General features: G+C 42.5%; 1 protein-coding gene and 1 pseudogene across 9 annotated transcripts in view; one reads left to right on the top strand and one right to left on the bottom strand.

Annotated features, from left to right (window-relative positions):
- Nucleotides 1-23,226, top strand: part of Fhod3 (formin homology 2 domain containing 3) — a 434,672-nt gene that overhangs the window by 245,066 nt on the left and 166,380 nt on the right. For all 9 annotated transcript variants that reach the window (XM_026400010.2, XM_026400011.2, XM_026400015.2 and 6 more), the window contains exons 6-7: nucleotides 6,361-6,455; nucleotides 21,174-21,285. In XM_026400010.2, coding sequence (XP_026255795.2) covers nucleotides 6,361-6,455; nucleotides 21,174-21,285 — 207 coding nt within the window. The remainder of the gene's footprint in view (nucleotides 1-6,360; nucleotides 6,456-21,173; nucleotides 21,286-23,226) is intronic.
- Nucleotides 309-426, bottom strand: LOC113190653 (small nucleolar RNA U13; annotated as a pseudogene).

The following is a 23,226-nucleotide window of genomic DNA, read 5'->3' as shown; positions in this document are numbered from 1 at the left end:
TCAATAGAATTGATAGACTGAAAATCAGCAAAGTTTTGGAGGAGCTGAACAGCACCATTAACCAACGAGTTCTGATGTTTTTTAAACCACTCCACTCAGCCACAAAACAATACATTATTCTTGTCAAATATGCACATTCACCAAGATAGACCATATCCTGGGTCATAAAACAAACCATAACAAATTTAAAAGTGAAATCATATGATGTATTTTCTGACTCTAATGGAATTAAACTAAATCAATAACAGAAGGATAACAATATGTACAAACTGAGAATTTAACACTTCAGAATAACCTGTTAAAGAGGAATTCTCAAGGGAAATAGAAAATATATTTTCCACGTCTGATGGCATAACAAGGTGTAGAGGAAGGCACATCTCACAATAGCGTGAACTACCCAATCATCACACTTATGAACCGAAGGATATTTAGTACAAAATATCAAAATTTGTGGGATACAATGCACATAGGATAGTTCTAGAGCATCTCATGACTATATTAGAAAATTCTAATCAACAATAAACGTCTACCTTTAAGAAACCAGAGTAAGAAAAGTGTGAATGAGGAGGAAGGAAACACAATAAACATAAAATTTGAAAACCAAGAAATGATAGAAATCAATGGAACAAAAAATTGCATCTTTGGAAAGACAAATGATGAACAAGAATGACAAAGTGGGGACACTCGATTCCAACATTAGAAATGAAAGGAGCCTGGTGGCACACGCCTGTAATCCCAGCAGCTTGGGAGGCTGAGGCCGAGGATCTGAATTCAAAACCAGCGCTAAGCAATTCGGTGCTTAATACAAAACAAGGCTGGGGATATGGCTCAATGGTTGAATTCCCCCCGAGTTCAATCCTCTGCCTAAGAGATAGTCTACAAATATTAATAATAGAGTAGTGTGAACAACTCTGAGCGTACAAAATTAATACCTTACATAAAAAGGACACATTCCTCAAGTGGGTCAGTTCCTTATAAACCTCAAATTACCAAAACTCGCCCAAGATGAAATAGATAACGTGACCCAGCCCTATTAAAACTACTACTAATTATAACTGCTAAAGAAATTTGCAATCAACCTTCCGAAAAAGTAATCTCCAGCCCCAGATGGTTTCCTGGCAAGTTCTACCAAACATTTAAAAGCAAAACTAATTTTATACAATCTCTTCCAGAAAATAGGAAGGAAAACTTTCCAACGCATTTTATGAGGCCAACATTACCATAATATGAAAACCAGACAAAGATGGGATACCACAGACCAATATTTGTCATGAACAAAGATGCAAGACTCCTTAAATAGTAGCAAATCAAATCCAGCAATATATAAAGAGCAACATGCCATGGCCAAAGGGATGCAAGTCTTGTTCAGTATTTGAAATTGAATCAGTGTAACCCACCACTTTAACAGTCTGAAGGAAACCCACATCGTATCAGTTGATGAGTTTTGTCAAATGATTTTCCGGACTCAACAAACTCTTAGCAACTAGAAATTGGAGGAAATTTTCTTACCTTGGTAAAATGTAGTTTACAAGAACCTACGTCGAACCTTATACTAGGGAAAGACTAACGACTTCCCCCAATACTGGGAACAAGGCAAGCCCACCCCACTACTCCTATTCAACATTATACTCAGTCTTGACCACTGCAGTAAGGCACAGCAGCTGGTATAAATTGGAAAGGAAGAAACTGTTCTTGTTCACAAGACAACATTGTCTATATAGAAAATGCAGTGGAATCCACAAAAACAAATCATTAAAACCCAAAACATCCAAGAATTAATAAAATTGCTATAGGATCTGAGGCTAACACACCAATTTTATTTCTTTATGCTAATAAAAAAAACTGGGAAAGAAAGTGTTTTTAAAATATGACTTACAGTAGCTCCAAAGAACATGAATTTAACAGAAAATGTTGTTGTAGAATTGTAGTTAAAAATTAAACTAACAAAATATGGAATCTAAATAGGCCTACTGGGTGTGTGAACTCAACATAGAGCAAGAATGTCAGTTCTCCCAAAATTCACCTACACACAGTTCCAATATTTTCAGAAACACTTTTTGTTGCTGCTAGAACTTATGTGAAAAGGCAAAATAACAAATAGCAATTTTGAAAAGCTGAGAGAAGTGGGAGGAATCACATTCCCGGTACAGTACTTCTGATAATGGGTCTTGCCTAGGGCCAAATAGACCAGTGGAACGGAAAGAGACCCAGGTAAACACAGCCAAGTGATTTTTGGCAAATTTGCAAAAGCAATTAGAGAAAGGAAGTCTCTTCAACGGTATTAGATAAATTGGACATCCATATTTTTTTTTTAAAAAAACTCAATTTTTGTGCAAAGTATGAGGTTTAGATTATCTCAAACTGTATCATGTAGTTGGGCAGAAAGTAAAACTCAAATGTCTTACAAGAACACACAATTTTGGTGAGTTTGGGTTAGGGTTATTGCATTGCATTGCATCTCATGGTGAACAGTTGAGTAAGGTCAGCTGTGAGGGCTGGAGGGCTCGCTCCCCAGCCTTGTGCCTTAAGGAAGCATTCAAGACATGCTTCTGTTGGTGCAGGAGTGAAGTTTGATGGTAGTGAGGTAATATTTAACTTAAGGTTACCACTCATTGAGTACTTACAGTGGGTCAGGTACTGTTCTAACTGAATCCCTACAACATAGGTACTATAGAACGGACTCATCTTTGAAATTGAGAAGTCGATGCACAGAAAAATCGATAATTATGCCAAGATTAAGTTCCATGAGTGCAGAAAAACTCAGATCCTCAATTTTCATGGCTCCTATAACACAGTCTGTTTTCAGGACGTCTACTTTTCCATTGTGGGTTTTATTCTCAGTCCACCTGCAGGTTGCTGAATCTGCTGTTGAATCCTAGCACGATATTAACCCAATTGAGTCTATTTAGTGCCATCTTGTGTCTGGAGTGGATTTTGCAGGAAGGATTGCTTCAGCATGAAGACTGGGTACGAGTGATGTAGCAGGCAAGCTTGGGTTTTGCATGTCAAAATTGGATGCCAAGTCAGTGTGATCAGGAACTTGAATTGGACATGAACTTTTTCGATCAGTTCTTATAGTTTTGGGGAAAATGAAGTTGGTGGTTAGCTCTTCATTGGCCTTCTCCCTTCTGTAGTAATCTCCCAACTTCTAGACATTCATGCCCTAATAAACCTTGAGCAATTAGAGACATTTATTCCTGGCTTATCTGTTTTCAGGGTTGGTTCTCTCCATAGGCTGTACTTTCCAGAAATTTGAAGAGCCCATTTATCTTCCTGTGCCATTAAGTTGATATGTATGTATTAGAAAATGCTAAAATGTACTTCAAGATTGGCTTTTTCAACAGTGAAACTGAGAACTGGAAAAGGGCTGTGGGGCCAATTCCCCTTCCCTAGAGACTTGACCCTTTGATCTTGGGAGGAAAAGTGGGGAAAATGTGGGCAGGATGTGCTGAATTCTCTCGGCTCCTCCATGAAGTTGGGGCTGCATCTCTCGGAAGGAGGATGGATGGGGACGAGTCAAAGATTCTAAAAACAGCTGGGTGTGTTGGCACAAGCCTGTAATCCCAGTGGCTCAGGAGGCTGAGGCAGGAGGATCATGAGTTCACAGCCAGCCTCAGCAAAAGCGAGGCACTAAGCAATTCAGTGAGACCCTGTCTCTAAATAAAATACAACACAGGGCTGGAGATGTGGCTCAGTGGCCAACTGTCCTGAGTTCAATCCCTGGTACCCACTCCCTTCGCCCCTGCCAAAAAAAATAATAAAATCTATGAAAAAAGCATCTCGCAACCTTACTCAATCTTATTTTTTCCTTTTACATATTGTTTACTTTCCTATTACAGAAGTGATTTTCATACTTGAAAATAGGAAAACAGGAGTAGGAAAAAGTACATCCAAAGACCATATACTCGGTCTTAATGCTTAACATTTTATGAACTTTCCTGCTAGGTACAAGGATTTGAGTGTTTCATTGAATTGATACACTTTTATACCTTCTTTTTAATTATTAAACATTTTATCGATTGGGGCATAGCTTTGAGTTCTGGAACCTGGCTGGTCAGTGTTTATTGATTTTTTTTTTTTATTTTTTTAAAGCTAGTCATGTGCCAGTGATGGAGACTTGGTCACATTCCTTCACTTCTCAGTCTGTTTTTTCCCCCATCAAATAGGAGTACTAATAACCATTACAGACTGTTAAAATAATAACATGCCTAAAATCTCCCTCTCAGAGCTTAGTACACAACACTAAAAAACTGGTAATTTTTAAAAAAAATTATAGCACAAAATATCCTACCAGGGTTTCCACTAGTTTGCCCTAACATCAGGGATATGAAGTTACTTATTTAACCTCTGAAGTGTTATTTCTCTTAAAGATACTTTGCCAACTTAAGATGCTATTTCATAATTGTCTCAATTTGTGTTTCACTATAGCAAGAGTGAATGATTTTGTGTGTAAACCAGCTTACGAAATATTTTGCCTTCTATTGGCATTTAGTGTTTTCTTATCAGGTAATTTGAGCTATTAACACAAGAAATTAATCTTCTGTTATATTTGTTACATACATAATTGGGTATTACATTTTTATATCAGACTTTAATTTCTTTATGTTTAATTAAGGTGAGAAATAATTGTGATTTTTATAAATTTTTGCCTATATTAACAAATGACAATATTATGTATTCATTTCCGACCATTCTAGCTCTTATTAATGACTTCTTATTAAATTCATCTGAAATTCTGTAGTGTTAAATTATCATGGGTTTAAGTTACCATCACTTAAAAATATTCCTCATTTTAATAGGAATATGTCCTGTGTTTTACCACTAATTACAATGATTTTATTTCCAAATATATACTGTTGATTGTGTCAAGGTTATGTCAATCTAAAATTTTTTGAGTTCATGTGCACAGCATTTTCCAGAATCATTTTTTTGTATAGAATAATTCTCTAATGTCACAGGATTGTATAATTGATGCATACTCAGTATTCCAACTTGCCATTTTCAGTCAACACCATTTTACATAGATTGTTTCCTACAACCTATGTGTAAACTTTCTATTGTATGTAATGCATAAAAAAGATTAAAAGAACTATCACCATATTAAGAATTATCCTTAAGTTATGGAATAATAAATTTTCATTTTATTCATCTGTATTTTTCCAAATATCTAAAATGAGATGTCCTACTACTACCAGCAAAAGAAAAAAAAGTTGCCTAACAATATCAATGTTATATCAATTAAGGATGAAATATGATATCACATGACTCAAGGAAGCCTACTCATGTTGGGTGTAACTCTGTTCATTATCTGGAGTCCAAATTATTTTGATGCTAATGGAGCTGAAAAAATGGAATTAATGTTTAAAAAGCTGGCTTATAATTGCGCCCCCCCCCCTTTTTTTGATACCAGGGATCAAATTTAGGGGCATTTAATCACTGAGCCACATCCCCAGCCCTATTTTGTATTTTAGAGACAGGGTCTCACTGAGTTGCTTAGCACCTTGCTAAGTTGCTAAGGCTGGCTTTGAACTTGTGATCCTCCTGCCTCAATCTCCCAAACTGCTGGGATTACAGGCATGCACCATTGTGTCCAGCTTGCATTTGCTTTTTGGAGAATGACAATATGTGAATTAAAAATTTAAGACTTGGTGGGTGCATGCCTGTAATCCCAGTGGCTGGAAGGCTGAGAAGGATCAAAAGTCCAAAGTCAGTCTCAACAACCTAGTGAGATCATAAGCAATTTAGTGAGACCCTTCCTGAAAGAATAAAAGAAAGGGCTGAGGATGTGGCTCAGTGGTTAATCATCTCTGGGTTCAATCCCCAGTAACACCCCGCCCCCGCCCCACCAAAGAAAAAGGAACTTGATGTGTAATAAATGACTTTCCCATAACAGACATCAGAAAATCAGAAAAATCTTCAAAGGAAATTATAAATAAGTATTAAACATGCACTTAGTTATTTAAGGGAATAAAATTGAATTAGCTTGGGATGGTCCTGTAGGACCTGCTGACCAACTCTGTGTCCTCTTGGCTCCAATGGAGGGTGCAGACACCATTGCATGCTATCTTTGTCCTGTCTGGGATACACAGAAGTACAGGAAAGTATGCATTTATTCATTAAGGTACACATAAATAACAATCGCTGGATATGATATGTTTCTTACATGTGGAAGACACATGAAGATATCTTTTATTTTGATTTAGCCAATACTTTCTCTCTGAAATGAGATTTAGCTAATTTCAAAGCTCAGTACTAATCAGATCTGGTTCCTAAGATACTGTGTACTTAAGTACAAAAATATCAATATTGTGATCATTGTTTATATAAATGTCCATAATGTCTCCTTTTTTCTTTCTGTAGCTTTGGGCCAGATTATGTTGTACGTGGATGGGATGAACGGAGTAATAAACCACAATGAAACCATTCAGTGGCTGTACACTCTTGTCGGCTCAAAGGTAAGAGAAAATTACGGTTGAATATTTTGTTCTGTTTGCATACCATATGCCTTTCTTTTACCTTCTCTGAGATGGTTTGGACAAATGAGATCCTGTCTCGGTATAAGGAGGATTACTACTTTGCAGATTTAAAATACACTTAAATTGCAAACAGTTTATGAAATTTCAGTTCATCTTAAGCTGTAATCAAATGGATTTGGCACCTTTAGTTTTCAATATTACAACATAATACTATAGCTGCAGTATCTATGTACCTCCTGTATTTCATGTTCATTTCTGTTAAGATACTTACGTACCTCTTTATATGTTGTGCACATGTATATGTACGTCAATATGTGTACATGAAAGAATTTGAGATTGCCTCTCCCAACAATTATAAAACCAACCAACATTTATTAAAGATGTACCAGGCACTGTGCTAGGTGTCTTACAAGCATAATCTAACTTAATCCTTGTGAAATCATTCTCAAGGAAATAATGTCCTCATTTTGTAGTTGAGGAAATCACACTTGGTTATAAGAATCTAATCGATTTTCCTTGGCATACACCTGCCCAGCTGTGGCTTTACTTGAGAGGTCCCCACACCCTGTCAAGTGCTTCCAGGAGGCAGATCCCCCTCTTCACTCACAGTGTGCCTGAAGCTAGGTGAAGGTCTGCCTTTGTCCCCTTTAGGTTCTGGGTGGTGGGGATGTTAATGACCTGGCTGGAGGGCGCTGGGGGGAGAAGTGAGAAGAAGAGTCCTGTCCTGGGCAGGTGTGTGGTGCCACAAGGCTAGGGTAGGGGTGTGGGAGAGGAGAGAAGTTACTCTGGGAAGAGGGTTGAGCAGGGAGCATCTTGGGAGCCAGGTGTGGAATTTGAACAGTTTGCAGAACATAATTTTCCTGGGTCCTTGGAGGGGCTGTGGTCAGCCAGACCCTTTCTATTCCATGTTCACTGCCCACCCTGACTTAGGCAAGACTATGGACGCTGGTTGAACCACATTCTCAGGTCTTGCTTCTTATATTATTTGCTTCTTGGGGACTCTACTGTCCCCAGGATCACTCAGCTATGACTGACTAGTGTGTGGCCAGCATGGTTTTTGTCTTGGGCAATACGTTCACTTTCAGGCCTCCAGGCTCCTGGCAATGGTGCCCTCATGTGGCAGGATAGCTTGTTCTCTGTGCATGCCTCCTGGGTCCCAGGGCCTTGATTTTTTTTTTTTTTTCTCTCCATTTTCCTTCCTCTATATTATTGGTGAGAATTTTTTTTTTCCTTTTTCACAGTAGAAAAAGCTATGGTTTCTCTCAGGAAACTGAAAATATGCCCTCCCTTTTCTTTTTTGACTGTTTTTCTATGGAAAATGGAAATGACTCTATTTTGAAACTGATACAAGTGACCTTAGGAGGCTAGTGGAATGTTGAGTTCACTGGGATGACTTAGCCAGGTGGAGGGAAGATTAGTATCCGATATCCGGTTTCAGTGTTTGTTTTCCGTGTGTCTGTTGGGAGCCCTTTCCAACTTGCATGTTCATTGGTCCCTCTCCAAAGCTCCCTGAATTGTCTTGAGGACCCTAAAAGCTAGTGAGATGGGAGGAAATTTTACAATAAAAATTGATTTTGGGGGATACATGTGACAACTGAATTAATAAATCTGTATAACTTTATTATAGCTTATCATGGCTATAATAAACTCCAACAACCAGTCCTGGTCCTAAAAGGTCATAAAACCTAGTATACTTACGGTAGCAAAGTGAGACTCTTATTACATTTCCAGGAAGGAAATAGAATGAGGGCAAGATTGGGGTGGTGGGGTAGTGGGGTGGGAACAGGGAAGAGAATCAGTGTGGGCAGAGAGAAGATAGAGGGTGCCATGATCTGAGTGTGTCCCCCAAGCCATGTGCTAGAAAGTTGATCTCGATGGACCAGTATTGGGAGGTGTAGCTTTTTGGGAGGTGTTGAGGTATGGAGGCTCTACCCTCACCAATGGATTAACGCTGTGTAAGAAGAGTTTGAGAGAGGTCTCGTGCTCTTCTCCTTTCCTGCCTCCCTTCTGGAAGATGCAGTAACAGGGTGACATCTTGGAAGTAGAGGGACTAGGTCCTCACCAAGCTAGCACCTTGGTCTTGGATTTCCCAGACTCCTTCACGGTAAGAAATAAAATTCTGTTCTTGACAAACTACCTAGTCGCAGGTATTTTGTTATAGCAGCACAAATGGAGTAAGGGAATAAAGCACAATGATGGGAAGAGAAGTGAGAGAAGGTGACAACGGGGAGAAAAAGGAGATGAGTAAAAAAGAACAGCGGTAATGAACACCTCTTGGCACCCAGCCTGTGGTGTTGCAACAACTAGGGGGCAATTGTTCTTTGGAATCATGTTGTAGGGAAAATAACTGAAACAATACATAGAAAAAATCTTCACTGCATTTCTAAATAACATGGAGAAATCATTGGAAAGCCTCAAAAGATGAGTTTGGGGGAATCGTGCTTTCCCTGCAGGGCACACTTAATGTGTGCTTACACTCTGGTTCCCCAGGGCTGCTTCCTCACCCAGCTGCAGAGCACTGGACCAGCAGGGACTTCTGCCTCCATCTTTAATCTTTCCAAAGGCAGGTTCCTAATTGTCACTGGTTCTTGACACCAGGACAAGGAACATGAGAACAGGAAAACGGCCAAGAGCCAGCCTGTGCCTTGGGGCTCACAGTGCTATTAGACAGAAGGACCCTGGTGACACCCACAGCCCTTGTCCTGCTCACTCATGGTGATGTCAAACAAAAGTCTTGCTTGATCCTGCAGGGTATGCTCAGTTCCAGGCCAGTGGCTGAAATTCAACAACAGCAGTAGCCATCAAATTTATTCTCTGGACAGTTCTAATGAAATCCCCCCCTTACAAAACCAGAGCACTATCTGCAGAGACTTCTCCCCACACCACTCTGCATAGTGAAGCATCTGAAAGCAGTAGCTGCACCAAGACATTAGATTTTTGAGAACAAAGTCTGTCCCCTCTCTAAATGTGTAAACTGGGGTGAATCAGCTGCAAAAGATCTTCCCAGCTCAAGTTGAGTTAAATCCAGTGAAGCCTGGGTACCAGCATTTTCCTTTGACAGAGTCAAATTCTCCCTCACCTGAGAGCTTTGCTTTGATGTCCTCTCTTTGCCTTAAACAGGCACAGAGCTAATGAAGTAGTGGGTTAGAAAGACCTTGTCATTGTTCTCAATTCTTCATTTTCCTTCCATGAAAGGCAACAAGATGTGATTTTGCAGCCTGCCAGAGGGTCATTATGCAATGCATATTTGCAGATATTTGAAACTCATAGCCAGAGAAAACGAGGCAGTTGAAGCCAAATAATGACTTTTTAAAAGAAAGAAGTGTTTTCAATAGTTTCTTTTTATTTATAAGAGCCCATCTTTAAACTTGCCAGTGAGAGGTGAGAGGCAGATGCTCGTCCCATGACTGGTCACGGGGTGTGGGGTTTTTCTCTTCATACATCTGGAATTCTAATTAATTGAGGTAAGATGATTCACTACATACAGCTTGGCCTTTCCTCACCCTAACTCGGTCTCTGGCCCACTGGGGTGGCTCCAGGGGCTTCATGACTAGCAAACCCTCACCTCTTTCCTAGTTCTCAGGGATACTTCTGATGCTTGCCTGCTCTGTATCTGATTCCTTCAGCTGTGCTCCAGGTTGCTGATCACACAGATCTCCAAACTTACTATGTACTGGTATGGAGGTGGCCAGACTTCCCTCCTCCTGCATAGTCCCTGCTATTGAACCTGAGTTGCGGGAGTCCTGGCCACAGTGCCTCTGTCTCTCAATGCTTGCTCCTTGGAGCTGTTGCTGAAAGTTTCCTATTGGGACAGTAGGACAAAGAAGTGACATGGCATGTAAAATGGGGGGTGGGTAGAGGAAGGAGAGATGGGCAGACTTAGGGATGGGGCAGTGTCACAACTGTGAGGTGACAGTGCCTGGCTCAGAGTTGAGCAGGAACAGGGAATGTTAGAACTGTGACGTCTTGAGGAACTGGGTTTCTGGATGTAGAAAAATGAGAACAAGTCCACTCTGGGAAGTGGGGAGATGGCACTACCCCTGACAGGAGTGGAAATTGGGATTCATTGGCATATTTGAATGCAGTTTAGAGATGAAGGAAATGCCCCTGAGGGGAACTCAGCAGGTGCCTTGTGCTGCTCATGCTCCAGGAAATAATGGCTGATCAAGGGGAAGAGTCCGAGAGCCCTGTGGTCTGCTGTCTGTTACGGTGAGAACCACCGGAGATTTGTAGTATGATATAAAGAATCCTAACCTTGAAGAGATGAAGTCACGTTAAAGATCCTCCTGACATCACATTCTTGATACCACTATAGGCAGAAAGGGAGTGTTGTCTCCCTAGGTGAACCAGCCATTATTGGACTCTGGAATTGGTGAAAAGTTGCCTTTTGGGGAAGCATCTTTTCTGCTGTCAACCAATCACCTGTGCTTTGCTTGCTAGAGCAGCACACCTGGACTTCTCAGACTATCTAGCACTGGAAGGCATTTATCTTGTAGCTCTGTTCAAACTGCATTCATGGTTTCTACGCATGTCCCTGGGGACCTGTTTTTTTCCAGTTTCTCATCATACTGGTGATGAGCTTTTCTGTGTATCCAACAGAAAGACTGTAATATGCTGGCCTTTTGGGATAGAAGACATTTTTCTTACATAAATTCCACTCCTTCCTTGTGTGTCTCGACTGCAGTCCTGGGCGCTGTCTCAAACTGAACAGGCAATCCACTAAACCTCCAAGAATTTTTTTTCCCCATACAACTAGGTCTGCCAGTTTTTTCCTGTTCATGTCTGTGATTGATTTATATCTAAATGCAGAGCTTTGCATTGTTTCCCCTCATTGATCAGACCCAGAGGTCCAGCCTCAAGTTGATGAATCTTGTTTATCATATTAACTGTTGGTGCTAGTGTTTTTTAACACAAATTTAATAAGCAAAACATACCTCTCATAGATGGAGATGGGAAGTGGGACAGCAATAAGGCATACATAAATTGCTGCAGCCTGCATGTTGACAGAGATGGGTCAGGACACTTGGGGCCATCGTGCAGTCAGAGGGGAAATGTCCGACTCAACCACACAGCTACCTTTCTTTACTGTGCTCAAAAGTCTTTCCTAAAATCAAGATAAACTTCATCTGCAGTTATTACTGGAGATTTGGGGCCCAATCCCCTATTATCTTTTGGATAGATTATCTTTTCATCCATAAAAGGGAGATAATCTATAAAATGGGAAAACTAGAGAAGAATAAAACAATGAACACTATTACCTAGCACTTGGTGTCCAGTATTAGTAAGAATCTTCCTCACCTCCACCACAAATCCATTGACCTTCTAACTTAAAGATATGTGCAGTTTGCCGTGATCTGCTCATCTCAATACTACCAGTTCCTGGTGTTTTCCTTTTATTAAGTTTTGTACCAAAGATCAAACCCAGGAGTGCTTAACCATAGAGCCAATCCTCCAGAATTCCCCGGCCCCCCGACACCTTTTGGGACATAGGATTTTGCTAAGTTGCTTAGGGCCTGAGTTGCTGAGGTTGGCTTTGAACTTTTGATCCTCCTGCCTCAACCTAAGTCTCTGGGATTATAGGTGTGCACAGCTAATATCCTGTAATGTAACTTTTCCTTTTCTAACTGCCTGAGACATTCTTTCATAATTTCTCTAATTTGTTAGGTATCTTTGGGTTTAATAAGCTGTAGGATATGATTGTTTGGACTTCATCAGTTCTGTCCCTGTGGTATAGTTGTTATCTGCCTGACTTGGCTGTGCACCCACAGACCTGTACCCTGAGAGACTTTCTAGGTCTCATCCCTGCTTTTGACTTATCCAAGAGGGTCCCTGGACAGCAGCTGAGGGATTGCCAGTTCCCTTGCATCTGCAGTTTTCAGGTCTTCATGTTTTCATGGTAATCTACTTTTGGTCTTTGGCAATTTGTTAACTATGAGTTTTTCTTGCTGCATTGTATGGTGGCTCCATCTTCCTGTCCTCCCCTGTCTCACAGAGGCCATTGCTGGCATTCTTCCTACCTTTCCCTGCTGCAAGGACAAATGTCCCTCCTCAGACTTCAGGCCACTTGGTTTTCCTACCACCCTAGCTCCATGAGCTAGATGAAGTCACATTAAAGATCCACCTGACATCACGAATCGCATTCTTGATGCTACTATAGGCAGAAAGGGAGTGCTGTGGTTTTTAAAAAGTTAAGATTTTAATGATTATTCGGCTCTTTCTTGTTCAAGAGTGACATACTCTTTCCAGCTTTCTAAGTAGAAGTTCAATTTTGAACGTTAAACTGTCAATATATTTAATATTTTGAGATATCTACTCAATAAATTCTATATGGTCCAGCCAAAGGAAGTTACCAGAACATTAGTTCCTTGAATTGTACTATTTTAAATCAATCCTGCATACTTAATTTTGCATTTATTGCTTCCAAGTTACTGAAATTAATATGTATTTAATTAAGAGGAATTGGGTTAACACTAATTTTTATAATGGAACTGATCCTAGAATGAAAAACTAATTTATTGGTGTTATCTGGAAGTCTTTATTAAAAAGTACCATTGAAAAGTTTTATTTTATGATTAGTATACTCAATGTAAAACTCTAGAAATACAAAGTTTTTAAAAATACAAAAAGATAAACTTTTGGTAACTTTCTGATTTTTCATTGAATTTTGCTTATACTATTAACTCTGTATTATAAGCATTTCTCTGTTAGGCATTAATTATCTGATAATATTCTATGTGGTGTTCTGTCATGAATGTGCTATTTTTTTGTATTAAATAATCAAATCCTTTGATTCTTTATCATATTTAAAGAGCCTTGCATCTTATGTGATGAAAGCCTATTTTGTAGGTGTAGTTTTGCATTTTTTTCCTTTTGTCAGCATTTTATTCAGTAGGGTTTTTAAACTGCAGGGTTTTAATGGTGCATGCTTGTGCTGTTGGTGTGAGAGCTATTATGGGTGCACGTCGCCCACTTCCTCTTTGGGGCTGTTCCTTTTCTGCTGTTCCTGGTGTTCACATGCAGAAAACTTACTCGATTTCTAAGATTCCCCCACTGGTGATCGTCTCAGTAAGAGAAATAAGTGGGGAAAGGAGGTTTCACAAGTCCTTCTTCTTGGAAGACAGTGGAGTGAGAGGCCAGAGGTTAGTCCAGCCCTTGATGGGGCAGACCACAAAGGCACCCACTGCCTAGGGCAAGTTTTCAGTTTCTGCAGTGCACTCTGGAATGGTTGGCTTCAGGAACTTGGTTGTAGCTCTTCACTCTCAAGAGGCTTCTGGATTAACCAGAACAGCATCTTAGCAAGTCACACTGATGCTGTCTCCATGTGGACAAGGAACAGCAAAGGGGATGGGACTTGGATGCTGCTTCTCATGGTATCCAGGGCCTAGCAGCTGAAGAAAGTACAAATGTGTTTCTAACATTCAGAATGATGCAAAAACTCTGGAGCAGCCAGTGTGCTGCTCCTCTGAGGAGAGGGACACTATCCTCTTCTAGGAGAAGTGGGGGGCGGAGGCTCCCGTAAGGTGGACCTCTAGAGTTGCCCTGCAGGCTCTGTTTTCCCTCTGCCAGCGCTGACAACCCCCTTTCCCATGGGCTTCTGCCTCTCTCCACCTGCCAGCACTTACCTGCCAGCCCTTCTCCACCCACTTCAAGGAGACTCCAGCGAGCTGGCTGCCAAACCCTTCTAACGGCACCTTCACATACCTGAGGCTAGTTGTTGTCCACTGGCATGTTTCCAGAAAGTTCTTTAATGTTGATTATTACTTGAAAAATATTTGTTATATATCCCCAAGGCTTAAGTTTTGGTTAGAATCTCCATGGAATAATGGAAAGAATTAGATTGGTCTGTGAATTTTTTTTTCCTTTGGCTTCTAGAAATTAGCTGTGTGATATTATGTATGACCTTCTAGAAGGTGAGTTTTGCACCTAAAACTGGGAATGCTGCTAGCTGGAAAGGTACCTAACCTTGCCAATTTTCCTCAAATACTCTAGCAAATCCTCTCAAGACAATCCTTAAGGCAGTACTTTAGTGCAGGGGTTTTGGTGTTCCTTCATTAGCTATGAAAGAGTGGGTTAATGTTACATTTTATTAACTGTCTTCACAATTACCTTGAGTATCCTAAGGGGAAGATGGAAAAGTGACTATTTTCTGGTTGTCATTTGGACTATTAAGTGAACAAAACAACCCAAAATTCTTCCTCAATAGAAGGAAATATTAATTTGTAGCACTGTGTATTTTGTTAATTATTTTGGATAACAGATTGTATCTTTCCTTCTGCAGGATTTCTTTTATACTATTTATATTAATTAGTAAGAACTCAAGGGCTTCCCAGTCTCTCGCTTGGCAACTAGGCTCTTCACAAAGTCTGTTCCGTTTCTGCAAGTTGTCTGGAGTCAAAGCAGGTGGCCCTTAGTCTCTGAGGCCAGAGCACATGGATTTGGTATAGGCAATTGCTGTCTTAGCAGAACTGCCAACCCTCATCACAACTCTCCCTCCTGGATACTTGCAAGTCAAGGCCCAGGGTTCTAAGGTAATATGCTTGGATCTAGACTTTATTTATGATAAGATGTTGCATGCAATTTATTAGAGATTGAGAAGGGAGAGATTTGGACCAAGAGATTTTTGTTGGACTATTTGAGAGTTAATAATTATAAAGGCTTTTTTAAGGGTCTATTCCAAGCAATATGGCAATGGAATAAAAAGTTTAAGGAACTCTAATAGACATATACCTTAAGTGGATAGAATTATTATTTTTTACTTTTAAGCAGTGTACAACATTGTAAAATGCTGGTAAGCTTGTAAACAAAATGGCAAAGCTTTATAGATGAAGTTATCTTACCAATTCCCAATTGTTTTAACAACCAGAATCCATTTATATAACATATATTCTGTCTTCATGAAAAACAAAACAAATAAAATCAAGCATGTTTTTCTAACCCATTTTGTAATTTAAATCCGGAGGTTTGGAAATTGTTTTTTTTTATGGTTGTTGGATTTTTAGAAGAGGAATTAGGAATTTGAAGGTTTTTTGGAAGACTTTTATTTCTACTTAATGAGCAGCATATTTGACCTGCTAAGTGCAGTTCTTGTGTTTCCCTAAGTATAATAAAACATGAGAGTTCTAGTTTGTTTTGTAAAAGTATTGAGAAATGGGCTTTTATTCCTTTCCTGTACATCTGGTTGTAACGTTTTATCTAAAACCTAAGTACCCAGGTTCTGAACAGGCTGACTCCACATCCTCACTGGAGGTTAATCTAGAAAATAAAACGGCACCAACACCATCCTGGTATCCTTCCTTCTGGCAAGTGCTCCCTGGAAAAAGAGGTGACATTGTAAACCTGAAGTTATTTATGGACAATAGAGGCTCCGCTTCTGGACTAGGCTTGACCTGGCCAGTGTTGACTTCCTGGGTCAGCAGGCATCTCTGTTCCTCTGAAGGCTCATGGTCTTTGTTTTATGCTAATGAGGAACAGGGTGTGCAAAAATGATAGCTGTGACGAGGTAAAACCCTGCTCGGTCATCCACAGCATGTACCAAATCACAAAGAAATCTGCAATGATTGATAGTGGCCATGTTCCTCTCCTCTGTACTCTATTACATGAAGGGATTGTCTGATTCCTGTTACATACTGAGATTTTAACTACATCCCTTATAATAAAAATAACATTTTGTTATTCTAATGGGCAAACTTCAAATGGAATACTAGCCTTCCTTAGAATGTAAATAAAATTTAGGTTACAAACCTGAAGGGCAGAGTCTAGTGCCTCAGTATAGTTTCTCCAGATTGCACCAATAATCCCACTTCCCTCAAACAGGAGCCCAAATGCCATCACACTGCTCTGCAGCTCCATGGAAGTGTGACAGCCCACTCTGAGCCTCCCTGTTATTCATACTCCAGGAACTTCCCCCTGGGAAAACTGTTTATCCTCAGCTACCTGGCTCTGAGGGTCTGCGGTACAAACATTCTTAGTCTGTATGATGTGGTGGGTCAGGGTCCCTGTGAAGCAGCTGTGTGGTCATCTCCTTGAAGTCAACCCTGGCTTTGTTACTCCTTCACAGAACTGGCTGGGTGCTGGGCATCTGGAAGCAGCTGCTGATGCTGAAAGTGAAAGTGGAGAACTTTGGGAGGTAACTTAAATGGTGTCAGCCAGTTCACTGCCACCCAGGTCTGAGTTCCTTTCGTGACGGCCTTTGCAAGCACCAGCAGAACCTCCAGAGATGGGGGAATTGGCTCCTACCCCATAAGCCAGTTTGTCTTTGGACCCATTATGCAGATTCCTTGTTGCCTATGGCCCTGTCACTGCTCAGTCTTTCTGTAGCATCAGATGCTCCCTGACAATGAAAATCAGTTGTCATGGATTTCCTCTTGGGGCCGGACGGGCAGGTGTCTGAGCATTGGATCACCCTAGCATAAACCCTCCATTACACTATCAAGGGGCACCTGGCACAGCTGAGAATCAGATTCCGACAGACGGATGCTTTCTGACACGTTTGGGATGCTGTCAGTTCCAGGCCACACAGTGATGTGCACTCTGGCATCTGTGTGGCCTCCTCCTACTCCTCCTTGGTGATACTCTTGGTGCTACCTGAGGTCTGTCACTGCCCTCTCTGATTTTTCTTCCCAACTGGTGTGGGCTCGGACTCTCAATAGCTGCTCCTATGCAAATGTATCCACAGTTGGCACAAGTGGCATCAGGGTTGGATTTTTAAGAGCTTTGGGGTGAACAGTTTATGTGGACCTGGAGGAGTTGGGGTGTGGTCCCAATGGAGGCTGTTCTAAGCTTTGGAGGTTGTTGACTGCATCCTGGATACATAAGGGCATCAAATTAAGCAGTTTCTGGATGAATGAGTTTGTCATAGAATTTTTAGTTGTGTCTTTGTATTATTTCCAAGGCTGTGCAGGAGTGCTAGTAAGGAATTTCTGAGGAGGAGCCCCTGAAGGCTTTTTGATGATTAGTTAGGACACGCTTGCAATTCGGGCTGGGTGTTTCCACAAAATCAACGTTCTGATGCTTTCTTCTTTCTAGTTCAACTATCTGATACGTTTGCTATTAACTTACATAGTAAAACTTCCTAAAGTACATGAACATAAGCTTAGACTCAATAGAAGCCAAATTCATAGAAACCTAAAATTATGAATCATAAAAGTTTGGGGACTTTTAAAATGTAAAACTACAGTGCCAAAAGAGCTCCAAGCAGCCTTCGCAGCAAAGGAGAGGATAACATGAATAGGCATGTTGAAACTGAGGGGAAAGGAAGACTTGGCTAGAAAACAGTGGTTTCTTCATTAGCCTTGGAAGGGAGAGTGGCTTGGGCATTCTGCGTGCCTGAGACCATGTAGGTCAGGGCCCCGTGACCTCACGAACGCTTGGAAGGAACCTTTATGAGATGGGCATGGGGGCCCCTGCTGAGACCCGCTAACAGGGTAGGTGGGGTTGGGCAGCAGCCAGGTTCTTTCCCAGGGAGGCATTGAGAAGGTTTCAACCACATAATAACAGTCTACCCACTGAGGAAGTCGCCAAGCTTGGACTTGCTAGGATTTTTATTTACATGAAGCAATTTCTTCAGCTCTAAGTGTATAAAATAGTTTATTATAGCATACCTTTCCTCTGGTACCCCCAGCCTTGTAACTGTTGAGAAAATACTCTCAAATTCACTCTATTCCCAGTCGGGAAGCAGAGGAGCATTTGGGGATGAGAGCAGAAACCCTGTAACGAGTTCAGAGTCCTCCAAGGCTGAGAGTCTCCTGCGTGGGGAAGACGTGCCTGAGAATGATGCCCACGGTGCTACGTGCCCTCCGCATAATTGTGGTGGGGCCTTGGCTCACCTACAGACTCCAGAGGTGGCAGCTAGAGGCCAGGAAGACTTGGTGCACACATTATCAGGTGTGACGGGTTGGAAGGAGGAGCCTCAGGATGTGCTGGTTTGCCCTTTACGCACAGTACTGACGAGCAGCTCCTCCTGGGGCAGGGTCTCTACTGCTCAGTAGCTGTGTACTGAGGGACAGCAGGGGAGGGGCAGCAGGTGAACACATGTAGGCTGGGCAGCCCTTCCTGCCTGTATCTCTGGATTCCATATGGTACATCAAAAATTTTCCAAAAGTAATCATCAGTACTGAACATGAAAGACTTTTTTTGAGGGGGTCCTTATTGAAATATCACAGTATAACAACCATTTGCATAGTATTTGTATTGTATTAGGTAGTATTAGTAACTTAAAGTGTGTATATAGGACATGCGAATACTATGCTGTTTTATCTAACTCCACCCATGGACTGTGGTATTCATGGGGATTCTGAAGCCAATCCCCGGTGGATACTGAAGATGACCGCATAGCAGTTTCAGGTCATGCTGAAGGATGTAAAAAGCCAGGTGTGGTTGTGAATGCCTATAATTCCAGTGACTCAGGAGGCTAAGGCAGGAGGATCACAAGTTTGAGGCCAGCATCAGGAACTTAATGGGACCCTATGTCAAAAATAATTAGGGATATGGGGAAATGACTTGTGGTTAAGTGCCCCCTGGGTTCAATCCTTAGTTTAATCACCGTTTAACTCTTCACTTTTTTTTAAATCAGTGATGTGGTATTAGCCAAGGGCTCTTCAGATGAAGTGTCACGGAGGTGTTTTTCATGAGGGGATTCTTTTCAGCCCTGAAGGATGAGAAAATGCCAGGCCTGGGGGGGTCTAGTTCCAGGCAGAGAACAGCAAGAAGGAGCTGAGTCATGAATAAACTTGGTCCGTGAAAAACACTCACCTAGTTGAAGAGCCAGTGGTGGTAATAAACAGAACAGGAGTGGAGGTGACCAGAGAGGAGGCTGGAGAGCGTGCAGAGGCCAGGACCTCATGACTGCAAGAGCCACTCAGGTTGCTGGCCATGACAGGGTCTAGGGGATGGTGAGCAGGAGGGTCCAGTGTTCACTCTGGCTGCAGTGTGGACGTTGGAGGCACAAGACGGGGGCTCAGGTAGGAGACTAGTGACCAAGACTCAAAGGAAACTGTCGCGTGCTGCTGGAAGTTGACATAAACAGGCTCAGAGAAGTGACCTTTGGGATCGACAACGTGGAGTCCACTGTGGGTCTTGAAAAGACGAGAGTGGTAGTGGTGGTAGTCCCATGGGACAGGGTTGGAGAGTCGATGTGAAGTTAGAAAGGGCACTCAGGGGCCATAGTCACTCTTCAGGAAAGTTTTTCTATGAACAGGAGTTGAGAACCCCAGGGCACTGGATGGAAAGAGATGTGGGATAGAGAGAAAGGTAGTTTCTTAGGTAAGACAGCAGAAAAGACAAGGGGACAGAGGTGCTCATGACTTGAGAGAAGTGACTTGGAGTAGGTGATGTTCTGTTCCCTGTGGTCTTCCTATTCCTTCCCTGCAGTTAACTGGCATCTCCTTGTGTCCCTACCACTTTTTTTGATAGAAATTTTTAATGTTTTTTAGTTTTGGTGGACACAACATCTTTATTTTTATGTGGTGCTGAGGATCGAACCCAGTGCCCTGTGCATGCCAGGCGAGCAGGCTATCACTTGAGCCACATCCCCAGCCCCCAACCACTTTGATGTGAGCAGATACCTCTGGGAAGCACTGGCTCTTCCTCTTGTGCAGAACAAATGAAGATGATGTAGCTGACTGACCACAATATGGCAATAGAGGCTCAGGGGTAGGTGAGGGGTCGTGGAGTGACTGACCTGTTAGTCAATTGGTGGATTCATTCAATGAGCACACATCTCCGAGTCCACTGTGGGCCAAGCACAGTTTTAGACTTTGGAGACATTATGTAAATAAGCCTCCCTCTTCCCTTGAAAGAATTGAGTGCTATGGAGGTTGCAGGGTGGGCGCCAAAAGGCATATGGCTTGGGCGGAGCGTACAGTTCAAGGTGGGCTTGTTTCTTAAATGTACATTTGAACCCATTTCTGGGAGGTGGGTGGTGTGTGAGCTCCTTGAGAAGGAGGTTCTTAGAAGAAAGTGGACTCGAGGGAAGGGGGATTGTGGGCAAGGGGTTGCGACACCATAGGGGCAACGGGCAGGAACAAACCTGGAAACCCCGGGCCGGTCACAGCCCCAAGGCAGAGGATGCTGGAGTTGGGAATCATGGCCGCTCCTTTTGGGAGGTGTGGCATGCTCTCTGGGTGAGGGACCTGTGGCCTCCTGAGGGCGAGTCCTACCTTGGTGAAGAAGATCTCTGAAGTCTGTGTGGCCCCTCACAACTACAGAGCATGAGGGGGTCTAAGAGCCTGGGTTCCTAGGTCCCAGGGATCCTCCTTCACTTTCTCAAAATTGGTCTATCTGGCTCAGGTTCCTGTTACCCAACCTGGCTGTTGTGACCTAGGGCAAGACATTTAACAGTGTTGCTGGTATCAAATATGGTAACCAACTGAGTGGACACTGTCCCATTTGCTGGAACCTGTGAGGTGTATGCTGTGCAGCCAAATGTCTCGCATTCAAATTCTGGCTCTATTTCCTATTAGTCCTGTGACCATAGACATGGTCCTTTGTGCCTCAGTTTCCTGGTCTGTACAATGGGGAGAATACTCATCTCTGTCTCCTGATGCATCCAATGAGAGACTAGTGAAGGAATCACCTGTGTAATTGCTAAGAGGAACACCGAGGCCCGGGAGGTGCTGGGTGCTGATTACAGTTAGGAGAGTGCACTCAAGTCCAAGGCCATGTGTGCACGGCCTGATGGTTTTGTTTTTTTTCTTCCAGTTCCGCCTGGTGGTAAAGACGGCCCTGAAGCTGCTGCTGGTCTTTGTAGAGTACTCGGAGTCCAATGCACCTCATCTCATTCAGGCTGTCTGTGCTGTTGACACCAAAAGAGGTGAGCAGTGTGTTTGCCCCTTATGCCAAGGCAAAAAATGTCTGTGGGGAGGATTCCACATCTCACAGCAGAATGAAGAATTGGCACCATTTCCTGTATGGACATCTCGGGGGAAAAATTTAGGATGATCAGTACACAGAGATCGGGGCTGGAATGTGCTGGGCTGACGAAGGCCAAGTGCAAGAGCCTCCCCAGGGTGGTCAGGCACTGCTTGCCTTTACTCTTTCCCAGCTCCCACTGAAATCCACAGAGAACCAGCACCTTGGCCCCCTTCCTCTCCCCACTCCACAGCACTTTCTTGATCCTGACTCCTAGATGTTCCTCAAACCTTTTCCCTCTTTCCCCATGCCTCTCTTTGCTCAGGCTGCTCAGTGTCCCTCATCACCCTGAGTGCAATTGGAAGATTTTCTAAAACAGATCTGATCATGTTCCTCATCTAAAACCTGCCATCAGCTCCCATGCCTACTGTGTGAAGCCCCACCCCATGATACCCTTCACCTGGCTTAACGAACCACCTGCCACTCATTTCCTATCTGCTCTGCACCATCCATTCCCATCTTATTTGGGTGCTCTCGGGAACCTAACATGTTCTTTGCTGTATTGTCACCATTGCTGGTGTGCCCTGCTCACAGGCAGGATCTGTTTCCCAGCTTGGTGTCCTAGCTCCACCCCCACTCCTACCCCTGTCTGAGCTGGCAGGTGGCCAAGAGCAAATTCTAGATATGGATTAGTGTGCCATGCTAAGGCCTCTCTAATGGCAAGAAGCTGACACTAAAATGCTGGAGATTTTATTCTGTTTTCCTCCTTAATGGAACCCAATTAGGATTATCACCATCCTCATAAAGACTTTTCTCTTCATGATTATAACAGTAACATTACTGTAGAAAATTTGGGGGGAAAAATGTAAAGGCAATCAAAAATCACCTTTGATCTCAACAAAGATAATAGTGAACATGTCGATGTATTTTCTTACAGCTGTGTGAGTGAGCATATGCAGAGTTCTGTACAAATCTGCCTAGATGTGACAGTCGGGAAGAAGCAAGGGGCCTAATAGCTCTTTCAGTTCAATCCAGTTGTGTCTGAGGCAACATTACTCTGAGATATTCTATAAGAAGTTGAATCCAAATGCAAAGGGAGGTAGTTTCCTAGTTACTTTGAAAGTTAGGATATAAGTTAATGAAAGCCATTCAGGATCCTAAATTGGGGCTCCACGAACACACAGGCAGACATCGGCCCCAGGCACGATGGGTCCAAGCCAGGAGACAACTGCAGGCCTCAGTGTGGGTGTGTGATGAAGAGGAAGCTTAGTGCACAGACAGGGTCTGGGAGGTGGGTCCCAGAAAGGGCAGGTTTCCCACCACCACAGCATCTTGCCACCTGGTGCCAGATAAGAGCCTTTTGGCCAAAAGCAGATCCTGTGCTAGCCAAGAGTCCTTAATTAGGATGGCTGATGGCTCAGAAACCAGGTCTAGTTTTTCCAAGCCAGAGTGGGCGTTTGGGAAGATAGTAAGGCAGCTCCTTCCATTTGTCCTTGGAGGAATTGTTCTCCATCCTCCGACTCTGGAGGTTACATCAGGACAATTAATGGGCTCTGTCATCTTGTTCTAGATTTCGGGTAACATGTGGGCTCTTGCCATGGCAGCATGTTAGAAGGGAGAGTTTTCTCATGACCTTGGGATCATTCTTTGGCTTTGCTGAGCTGGGAGCTCAGAGCCTCCTTCCTTGGACTTCACATTTCATAAGAGGCCTGTTGGAGTGGGAATGATCCTGAGATTAACCCAGGACTTGGTGCCCCACATCCAAGATTCATCCACAGCCCTAGCCAGAGGCACTCTGCTATCCTGAGTGTCTCCACCAAGACAACATGATGGCCATCTTTTTCAGTTAGTAAAAATAGAACAGCTAACGGATTGTTTTCTCAGCTTTGTGGGGTTTTCTGCC

The sequence above is a fragment of the Urocitellus parryii genome, chromosome 13, assembly GCF_045843805.1.
Source record: "Urocitellus parryii isolate mUroPar1 chromosome 13, mUroPar1.hap1, whole genome shotgun sequence".
NCBI lineage: Eukaryota > Metazoa > Chordata > Mammalia > Rodentia > Sciuridae > Urocitellus > Urocitellus parryii.
The sequence above is the reverse complement of the archived record's forward strand: the minus strand, read 5'-3'. Positions and strand labels throughout refer to the sequence as shown.